The sequence below is a fragment of the Zeus faber genome (assembly GCF_960531495.2).
Source record: "Zeus faber genome assembly, chromosome: 6".
Taxonomy (NCBI): Eukaryota; Metazoa; Chordata; class Actinopteri; order Zeiformes; family Zeidae; genus Zeus; species Zeus faber.
This window is the reverse complement of record NC_137201.1, coordinates 16576970-16587950: the sequence shown is the minus strand read 5'-3', so window position 1 is coordinate 16587950 and position 10981 is coordinate 16576970. Positions and strand designations below refer to the sequence as shown.

The window sequence follows — 10981 nt, the reverse complement described above, 5'->3', positions numbered from 1 at the left end:
AATTTTATTGAACTTGTTAAAGGGAACGCAGTTGTTTTAATTCAATGTTTATATTTTATTAGGTTATCACTACAAATTAAAAATGTTTCTTTTTTTAATGGAAGATGTACAGAAGCTGTTTATTAATACACTTATATTGACAAAAAAATATTTGAATATTGATCAAATTAAATTATTTATTTTTTTCCCCACATTTCATTCATATATTCAGGTGTATCAAAGTTCAAATGTGACTGTCAGCACAAGATGATCTAATCCTCTGTTCAAGCCCACACAAAACAAATCATTACAGGAACTCAAATGTTAAGCAACACAGGGAGATAAATGAAACAGAAATATTTTGAAAACATGGAGGTAACCAAACACTGGCCTAACTACACAACTACAGATTTCTGTATTTGCTTTATTATGCATTGTGTGCACAAACGACATTTGTGAACACACTATAATACAAATAGATGAAGGGGTAAAAACATTGTGAAACGTTTGGAAATCTTATAGGAGTGTTTTAGAAACCCTTAAAGTGCAGTTTGATCAGATAAACGTAAGCATACAGTAATAAAGTTAAGAACCATGAAGGTAAAATGTCCTCTATCTACCAGCAAATAAAAACAACAACCAGTATTTATTCTAAGAATCGTTAATGATACAGTTACTTTCCTTTCCTATCAAGGACATTTAAAGGACTTTCCTGACGATTTATTTTTATTATAAAAGATTATTCATGATGGGTAATAATTACTGTCCTGACACAACCAAACAGTATAAATTCGGGGTGTTATTTCTTCAGTGTATAAAGGACTCTAGCCATGCAATAAGGAATTTTTCCCTCAGAATAAATAAAATCTACTAACATTACAACTTTAACGGTCCCTTTCTGGTTTAACCTTAAAAAAACACATTATTATTATTATTATGATTATTATTAATAATAATCATAATAATAATAATAATAATAATAATAATAATAATAATAAAACATTATTTCAAGAACATATCTTGGAATAAGGTAGAGAATTCCCGTGGAACAAAAGGAAAATCTAGATTTAAGTTATAAGTAATTAAACTTACTAGAATAAACTATTTGCCAAAATGGATTTAAGTTGTTATTGACATCGCTCCGTCTCCTTTGAGTGGATTGGGAGTATTTGTAATGTCGGGATGTTTGTGTCCTGTGAGGGGCCATGTGGTTTAGGAGAAACATCCATCAGGAGGAAGAGCTTTTATCAATTGTGCTCGACGGTGAAATTGGATTCCGCTCTGTTAAAAAAAAACAACAACAAAAAAACAGGTCATGAACGAAAACAATAGAATACACAAGCTCTGATCATGTGTTGGTAAACCCGAGAAAACACTTGATATTTCCAAACTGAAATTAATTTTCATTCTCCCCAACAATATTACAATTGATTTTCTCGCCCATCACAAAGAGGCTCCTTTAAATTCCGAATTGGGGGAATAACGTGGTGATATCAAACGACATCGCGAGTAAAAGAGTCCAGAGGCATCACTACTTTTCCAGTGCAATGTCTTTCCGCAAACATCTTGCAATCCGATCATTCAACTCCCGTCTCCGACAATCGTTTGTCATAATACCCCCCGGCATGGCTAGCGACTGCTGCACATTTTCCAAGGACAATCCAGACGGGAAAAGTGAGGAACACCCCCCTATCAACAAACCCTGCAAGTTCGACCCTGTTGCCCATCCGCCCCTCTATTTCACAACAAACAGCCGGAAAGGGGGTAAACACTGCGGCTGGCTGCGCCGTCCCGTCCCCGCCGCCCACACCTGACCACGCCGAACCCAACACGCAAGCGTTCCGCTGGACAACGTGGCTGCCCTCTGCTGCCACCTTGAGAACACTCGGGGCGTGGACCCCTCAGCAAGAAACGCGGAACAAGCGAGACGACGCCGTCGGAGGAGCCACTTACAGGTCTTTGTTTATCATGTGGTTGTTGTACTGCAGGACAGGCGGGACGCTCTCCTCGTCCTCGGGGAGCTGTCATTTTAAAGAAGGGGCATAGTCAGGCGCCGGGTTTCGAAAAGGGACGACACATTGAAATCGATGTATAAATCGGGGGCAAAGCATGCCGTGCACAACCTCGGTGTGTTTGTGGTAACTGTTTGATTAAAAAAAAAATAATAATTAATAAATAAATAATAAAAATAAAGAGTTTCAGGAAAGATCACGACAAGATACTTTATAAAAGCTCAAATTTTAGCCCACAAAAAAAAAGGGAAGGCTATTTCCACTAATATATTTCCACCTACGCACATGCAGGTGTATTTACAGTAAATATGTCAGCGTTACTATGAATGATTTCGTCTTTTTAAGGATTCAAGATTCAAGATTCAAGATTTCATACATATATGCAGTGAAATGTAATGCAACGCACCCGGTGATAGCACACAATATGTCCTAGGAAAAAAAAATAAAAGTAGAAAATTCCTTTCTAATAGACCGACTAACTGACTCCTAAAACGTAATACAGTAAGTTGAATACTTATAGAATAAGATAAAAATATATAGAATAAAATACAATAAAAATAAATTGCAATAAAATGGAATAGATAGAGGGAATATGCCTATGTATATACAGATATGTGCATTAAAGTGGCATGTGACTTAAAGTGGCATGTGAATGTGAATAAAGTGAGGTAGTGTTTGGGATAATACAGCACAGTATACAACAGTACGGCGCAGCAATACGGCATCACGAACAACCCTGAACAGTGACACAGTATGGGGTACAGTATGCTACATACAGTACAGTAGGTAGTGAAAGTAGGAGGGCTGAATACTTGATATGACATGATATTTGGACTTTAAAATGATTTTTTTTTTATTGAACCAAATTGAATTGAATTGTATTTTACTGCGTTTATCGTGTTTTATTTCATTTACCTCCCAGTAGGGGTTGTCATCAAAGCAGGTGTCGTCAGCGGCGTCTCCCCAGATCGGCAGCCTCAGGATGCAACCTGAGAGCGACGCAAACGGATCCGAAAAAAACGTCTGCTCAAGGGCGCGCCCTACGCAGCCGTCCCATCCCACAACCACCGTTTTAACTTCTAAGTGTCGTTGTTTACAGCCCGGACGCTCATTTTCCATCAAAATGAAGATATGAAATCAATGTTTCAGGAATCAGGAGACAAATCAATGTTTTGGTTTTTTTGAAGACGCTGCTCTTACCAACCAAGACGCCTCCTCCAACGCCGAAGCAGATGGCCACGCAGAGTCCGGCCGCCTGGTGACCTCCCTGGCGCGTGGGAACCATGTTTTTGAAATCTCCCTCGAAGTCAAACGTGTTGATCAGCCTTTCGTAACAGAAGGTGAAACAAAAAATACAAAAACACATGGCTTGATCACAAATGGGTTTTCAGTTTCAAAGTAATTCTACGGTCAGGCGGTGTTTGCAGCTGCGGGTGGGTTTCCTACACCACAACTAACGGTGGTTATCATGCTGAAGTAGGGCTGCATGATTATGGCTAAAATGATAATCACAATTATTTTAGTCAATATTGTGACCACAATCATTTATCCTGATTATTTATCCATTTTGGGGAACACAATTCTTTAATTGCACATTGTAAATCAACATAAAACCGCCTTGACAACAATAATGTATTTTATAAACCTAGAAATAAATCAACTCAAATGTAAAAATATTTGAATCAAAATAGGCCTTTCTTCACATGAATTCAGTTTTCTTGAGGCTACATATAAATTACATTTAAATAAGAACGTCAATTCCATTACACTGTACCTACTTACTGTAGGTTTTTGCAAGAAAGAACAGTAATGTGTGTCGGAAGTCATGTGTTCATGGGAACCCGGAAAACCCTCGGCTACCACCATAAGTATATTTCAGACTTTTTTCCACCATACATGTGTTTGCATCCCTGTACAGTTTACTAAAACTAAGATAAAGACTAAAACTAATTGTGGCACAAACCGGACTGTTGATATTGTTATTGTCTGTGTGGTGAGCATATACTGTACTTGTGGGTGTAAGAGAGAGACTGACACAGGCTAAGTGCGATCAGGCCAATGTGTGACCAGAGGAGTAGTCTTTTCACAGGATTCTGAAGATTCAAATTCGGCAAAGTATCAGATAAAACACTATCTACAAAGAATTTTGTTCTGTTGCTATAATAAAGCTTTTAAACATTCTGTCACATTTTCATTATCAAGCTGATGTACGGCTTCGGGGCCTTTTCCGCTGCCTGGAGGCGCTACGGTATAATACCGACCTTATACACCAGAACCAATTATGATAAGTCCTGTACACTCACCAGTGGACACTTCACACACACACACACACACACACACACACACACAGACATGTTTGTTTCTATGTTTATGTTTTTCCATGTACATGCTGTTGTTTGGTTCTATGTTTATTTGTCTCACCCGTGGGGATTCTCCCCCTCTTGGAGTAGTGATTAGTTGTTTAAAGACCCAAACATGGTAAAATAGTTCACTAAAGAGGGGGTTTGGTGGCGGTTCTTTTTTCACAAAAAGCTGTGCTCTTGTCATCCTACAGGTCGTCCACACGACAGAGTTATTGCAGCAGTTCTTGACGATTAAATAATTAATAAAGAGTTGCATTGCATGTTGAGAACTTGAACTCCACTTGCAGACGAATTCGGTCCTAGATGCAATGGCATACAAATACTCTGTGTTGTATGCCCAGCATGCTGACAGCACAGGTTAAAAAAATAAAAAATAAAATGAAGCTGATGTATAACACTTTAAATCTAAACAAGTACTGTGTGACAATTATTTAAAGTTCTATATTTACAGTATTTAAGACTGACAATTCATAAAACAGGCAAATTTAGAGCAGTGGCATAAATGCGTAAATGGGAACTCCAATACTCATTTATGTTGTGCTGCGCGTGCTTCCCGTATTTCCAGTTGCTCGAAGCGAAATCAAATAAAAAGTGTTTTTATTATTTTAGATATATTTACTTTTTCCTACCTAAACGAAACAAAAAAGGCCCCGTGTGTCCCATGTCCGCGGGGCCTGTGTGTGTTAATGTGCACGCTCCACGGAGCCTGCAGCAGGCTCCCGCTGCCGCACGGATGCACAGATTATTAACTTTGCCACATGGATAATTGCGATCAGATGGAAAACAAGGGCAAATTGCACTCAACGCAAAGTCCAATCGGAGAGCAGGCCGATTGGAGCCGACAATGCCACCTGAAGGAGCCGACAATGATCCATGGAGAGCTTGGTGTCCTGGCCATCTCCTCCGGTATAGTTAATGAGTGCAGGAGTTCACTCGTAACGGCCTGGTAGCCTGCAGTGCTATCACGTGATCGGTGTAGTCCGTCAACTTGCGCAAGGATTTACATGTCTGTCCATGGTGAGTAGTCATTGTTGATCACCAACTCCATCCACTATACTGAACCGCTGATCTGGATTATGCTCGAACGATGCCGTGATGGAACTTCCCCAATTACACATCTTATTCCGATTATCTGTGGGTTCGTCGGATCCATGACATCCATAAAAGTCTGATGTCGGTCACACCTGCACGTGCCGGCATCTTTGTGAGGACCTTGTTGTTGCCCAATCACTAGACTGCACATTTTATTCATCTTGTCTGTGAGTGCAGCCCCTTTGGGACTGGACCCCTAATAATAACAAGAAGAAGAATGATAGTAGTCAAAATAATGACGAGAAGTGTCTGTACCCTTCATTGTTATTATATTACGGCCAGGTCTCTCTTGAGACCTCTCCCCTTCGAGGCTGGAGCCCTAATTACCCTGCATTTACATCACATGCTTTCCGTGAACCTGTATGTGCCTTCAGTCTACCAGTTGATGTTTTAGTAGTAATGGAGTTGTAATGGAGTACTAACCCCTCGGTCCCATAGACTGAATCACTGGCAGCGGCAGCAGTGATGGCGCCCACGATGCCGCCGATGACTCCTGGCATCGCGTGGAGGTTGTGGATTCCACACGTGTCCTGGATCTTCATGTGTTTTTCCATGAACGGCTGAGAAAACAGTGGTATGGACAGACCTTGAGTTGGGATTACACATGAGGACTTAAGTAATGCACAACAGTTGGAAAAGTACGGTGGCCTACAAGGACAGTCATCAAAAGCACAAAAACATGAATGGGACCGCACACAAGCCTGTAAAACAGTCAAGTTGTATATTTGGAAAAAGTAAGTAAGAGTAAATCCCCAGAACAGATGAAGAGATATGACATTTTGGAATCAGGTTACACAGATGTGGGTTTTCAATGAAAAGGGTTAAACCTTTGTAAAATAAATGCTTTTTATACCAAATGAACCCTCCGAAAAGTTCCCATCACATAAAGAAAATAGTGGAGACATTCGGCCTACTGATGATTGAAACAACAACAAACAACAGATTCTCCCCAAATACCTTAGTAAATGTACATTACCGTGAGATAGATGTATCCCAGTGTGGACACGATGCCGCAGCAGAATCCCACAATCAGAGAGCCGTACGGCATGAGCATGAACTCTGCTGCCGTTCCCACCGCGACGCCCCCCGCCAGCGTGGAATTCTGGATATGCACCTGAAAGTCAGGAAAAAGCACATTTCACACAAAAAGGCAGGTCAACGCGCTTCGCAAAACACATAAAAGGCGTCATAAGCAAGAATAATCAAATTAAATAAAATGAAATCTAAAAAGCTAAAAACATTGAAGTGCATTTAAGAACAGGCCGCCCTTCACCCATGAACAAGGCAGGTCTCGGACCCGCATGCACTTGTGTTGTTAACACTCAAAACATAAACTGTTTGGTCATCATTCCCTCCTTCCCTCCTCTCGTTACATCAGCAAAAACTTTGCATTTTGCCCTGATCGCCACCCCTGAGTCCTGATCTCTCACTTGACTTTTGCTCTGTCAAGGTGAGAGATCAGTGAAAGCTAAACACTATCACTCTCTCTCTCTCTCTCTCTCTCTCTCTCTCTCTCTCTCTCCCTCTATTAAGATGTCAAAAGGCATATTTTGAATATTGTAGTGGGTGTTATTTCTACCTTTGCTATCTATCGATCTATCTATCTATCTATCGATCTATCTTTAAATAACTAAAAGGATGACTGTATCTTTGTACCATGTCCAGCTTGCCGTGCTTCTGGAACAGACTGGAGATGGCCACGGTGGTGAGCACGGTGGCGGCCAGAGCCAGGTAGGTGTTGATGGCCGCCCTGTGCTGCCCGTCGCCGTGGTCCGTGATGGCCGAGTTGAAACTGGGCCAGAACATCCACAGGAACAGGGTTCCTGCACCGCCAGGAGGGCGGAGGTTTGAGGTCAAAGGGCTTCATCGACATTACTTCATATTTCTAAATACATTGGTTGACGTACCGATCATGGCAAATACGTCCGAGTGGTAGACAGAACCCTGGAGGCGGCTGCTCTGATCCAGGTTGGGACGATACAGCATCCATGAGATGGCAAGCCCATAATAACCGCCAAAAGTGTGGATCACCATGGAACCTCCGGCATCTCTGGCCTGTAGGGAGGGAGAGTGAAATTAAAATGGATTCTATTAACTCCCCAGTGGAGGTGTTTGATGGGGTGAGCGGGCGAAAGAGTCACCTAACCGCTGTGGTAGTCTTTACACACTCACATGTATGAGGGAGAGGATGATGTACTCCTCCACCGCAAAGAGAGTGACCCCAAAAAGAGTGAGAACCAGGAGCTGCACGGGGCTGACCTTCCCCAGCACGGCCCCGTAGGCGATCAGACAGCCCGCCACGCAGAAGTCTGCGTTGATCAGGCTGAGGGGGGGGGGGAAACAAGCGAAGGAACACGATGTGAAGACCTGAAGAACCTCACGTGTCTTGAAATCTATACGTGACACTGTGCGGCCGCCTGGTTCTCCTGCTATAGGGGTTTGTTTTGCGTTATGCTCATGATGCGAGTAAAAACACATGGCACCCAAACCAAACAACCAGAAAAGGATTTAATGCTTAGACAGGCTTTTCTGGTCATGTGATTTACTTTGTGTATACGGCCTAGAGACTAGTTCAATATCATGTTTCGATGTGGGTGTGTTGATCTACATCCTTCCTCAGGAGACATCGCTGGTGTTGGTGTAACATCACGCCTGTCTAACTGGAAATGATAAGACGGTTGCTTCCTCCCAGTGCCCCGTCCATTGGGAACAGTTTGCAAGAATAGCAAGTGGATGTAAAACGTCACTGAAATGTGAAAAAAAAAAAAGCTCCCAGTGGAGGGTGAACTGGGATCAGAGAGCCTCGCAACTGTCCCTCAGCTGGAAAAATGTCGTGAAAAAATCGAACCAGGTTAACGCCAGAAGGCGGTAGATAAACCAGCGGAAGCGTGTACTTTTCGATGCCGATCTTGATCTTTCCGTCGGTGTAGTCCAGCGAGTGGAACCAGCCCTGCATCAGCAGCGCCCACTGGAGGCCGAAGGCGGCGATGAGGAAGTTGAACCCCACGGCTCCGAAGCTGTAGCGCTTCAGGAAGGTCATGAGGAAGCCAAACCCCACAAATATCATCACGTGGACATCCTGGAAACCTGGGATGAGGCGGGGGAAAAAAAGGGAAGGTAGAGAGGAAGGGGGAAGGAAAATAATCAGCGAGAGGAGGTGTCAGCACGGCCAATGGACGGAATAAAGAAAGCATAACTTTTAAGGTTTTAAGCAGGTTTTGTTCTAGTCTGGCGTATTTGAGGCCGTAGATAACAAAAAAGGAAGTGTACATTTCCAAACCTTGGGGTTAAAAATGAGAGGTGTTCTGTTTACATCAAATGTGTCTCAAAAGAGCAGAGGTTTATCTTAAAACGATTAACGTCATATCAAAACAAACGACAGAATCTTGGGCAAGCTTTTTTTGAAGGCCATATCTACATGTCGCAAGAGATTTCACAGCCACACAATTAGCAGAGCAATTGAAATGACTTCCCCTCACTGTAAATCTGATCAAAATCCAAAAGGAAAGCGCTTAAAAAAAGAGCCATTTTCTGGAACGTTTCTTTAAGAAGACCTTTTTTTTGCTCCTTTTCCTTGCTCCTTCGCTGAAAGTACCACTGATACCACTGATGCATTCTAGCTCTTCTCAAGCTCTTTTTGTTTTTCAGAACAACAGTGAGTAGTTCGCTCAATTGGAACAGGATTACAATTTTCCATGAATGAGTTTAAAATGTCCTTTATATGGTGTTATAAGAGCGATTTAAAAATAATTCCCTAACATAAAAATTCACTTCTATGAAAAGAGATTTCAACAACCCTGAAAAAAATGTCTCCGGCTTTTTCTGATCGTCAGAACCGACGTAGGAAAACATAACTGATTAAAACACTTGCATGACAAGCCACGACACAAAACGGTATCGGAAATTAAGCCGAAGGTAAATCTTTGTCAATGTGTCAAAAGGACACACGGGTCTTAACTGTCAATCTTCCGTGGAACAATGTGGTTAGTTCACTGAGCGCCCGCACCGCCGAGGCCGTGTCGGTGGCAGCTTTGAGTGATCATAACAGTGTAACAGTAAGGGACACTGCAGCACATACAGTAGGAGGCTCCTGTTACAACGCCGTAGATTGGGTTGCTCACAGAAAGATGCAACACATCCATTGTCCCCCACTTCATTGTGGCCTAAATGCAGCGCACTACTTTTTAATCCTCACAAACAAAAAGGGATTTAGCTGCGAAAGTGCGCCCCGCTCACTTTCCCTCAAACGTTCAATGCCGCTCTCCATAAGGGGACACAGCCGAGGCCTCCGGAACGTCCGAACCGTCCCCAGAAAACAAACGCTGTCACCAAAAAACATCAGTCAGCGGTCAGCCCAACGCCATTTTGCAGATGGCATCCTGATAAATGACATTGACACCACAAGACACAATGTTCCTGCCAACCGCACCCACCGGCACGCCGACAAAAGCAAATTACTGTTGAAATGGCACCAGAAAACATCGAAGAAAGAAACGTGGGGTTTTTTTTGGGGTTTTTTTTTACACACAAAGATGCAAATCATCACCCATTTAGGATTGTTAGTATTTTAGGATTTGGATTATGCTACTATACAGGTGAGATGGGGATGGAGTTGAGAGGAGTCAGACCCCAGGGGTAAATCCACCTGTGACTCAGATCCTTGTCAGCAAAATGGAATTTCTGCTTGAAATAATGACAAGTAACAATATACCTCAATAATAATAATAATAATAATAATAATAATAAAAAATAATAATAATAATAATAAAAATGAATCATTTTTATACTGTATATCAAATAGAGAAGCAGGTGTTAGAAAATGATTGAGAAAAAGTGTCCAAAAGGTGAAACAGTAACACAAAGTCCCCCACCGAGCCCCTGTGATGTTACTCACTTGGATATCTGAAATAGAAGTCGTTTTCGATGTCGCTGGATATGTTTTTGGCTTTCCTGTGCTCTATCCAGTGCGGGTCAGACTCCTCGTTGTAGCGGATGAAAACTCCAAACAGGATGATCATGGCGGTCTGCCACACGAAGCACACGGCCGGGAGGCTGAGGCGAACATTGGTGTTTTTGGGACGGTCGCACAGTTCCCTGAAACTCTGAACACAGCCCATGGTCAGATGCTGTGAAGGGAGGGAAGAGAGGGGAGCGGGCTCCTGGGCAGACACCTAAAGCCTCCAGGCTGATCTGTGCGCTGTAAACATGAGAGGACTCCTTTTAAAAAAAAAAAAGGGCCAGCGGAGGAGAAGAGTGTTTCTGCTGGGAATAGCACGAGGACACTCCCTCTGGACAGGTGATCGGTGATGTAGTGCAGGGTGTACGCAGGTGTACGGCGCACACATACTTCCTTTTCAGTCTGCATTGGTTAAACCCACTTCTAAATACCCTCGGATGCGCATCACTCAGTACTGTCCTGCAATAGCTGAATCAGGAAAGACACTTAAAGGCATTATCTTCACATAAACAGTGGATAATTGTAGAGTGGTCTTACCCTGAAGTCTGTGGGTCAGTATAGATTGATTGCTGTTCCGT

General features: G+C 42.5%; 1 protein-coding gene across 1 annotated transcript; it reads right to left on the bottom strand.

Annotated features, from left to right (window-relative positions):
- Positions 1 to 1179: 1179 nt before the first annotated feature.
- On the bottom strand, positions 1180 to 10452 carry rhcgb (Rh family, C glycoprotein b). Its single transcript, XM_080002083.1, has 11 exons — positions 10341 to 10452; positions 8341 to 8533; positions 7619 to 7769; positions 7354 to 7501; positions 7103 to 7269; positions 6423 to 6560; positions 5870 to 6006; positions 3192 to 3316; positions 2907 to 2980; positions 1933 to 2000; positions 1180 to 1260 (listed from the first exon to the last, which is right to left on the bottom strand). Exons 2-11 carry the CDS (start codon positions 8511 to 8513, stop codon positions 1227 to 1229), a joined length of 1215 nt encoding a protein of 404 aa, XP_079858209.1. The 5' UTR covers positions 8514 to 8533; positions 10341 to 10452; the 3' UTR covers positions 1180 to 1226.
- Between the last annotated feature and the right edge of the window lie 529 nt (positions 10453 to 10981).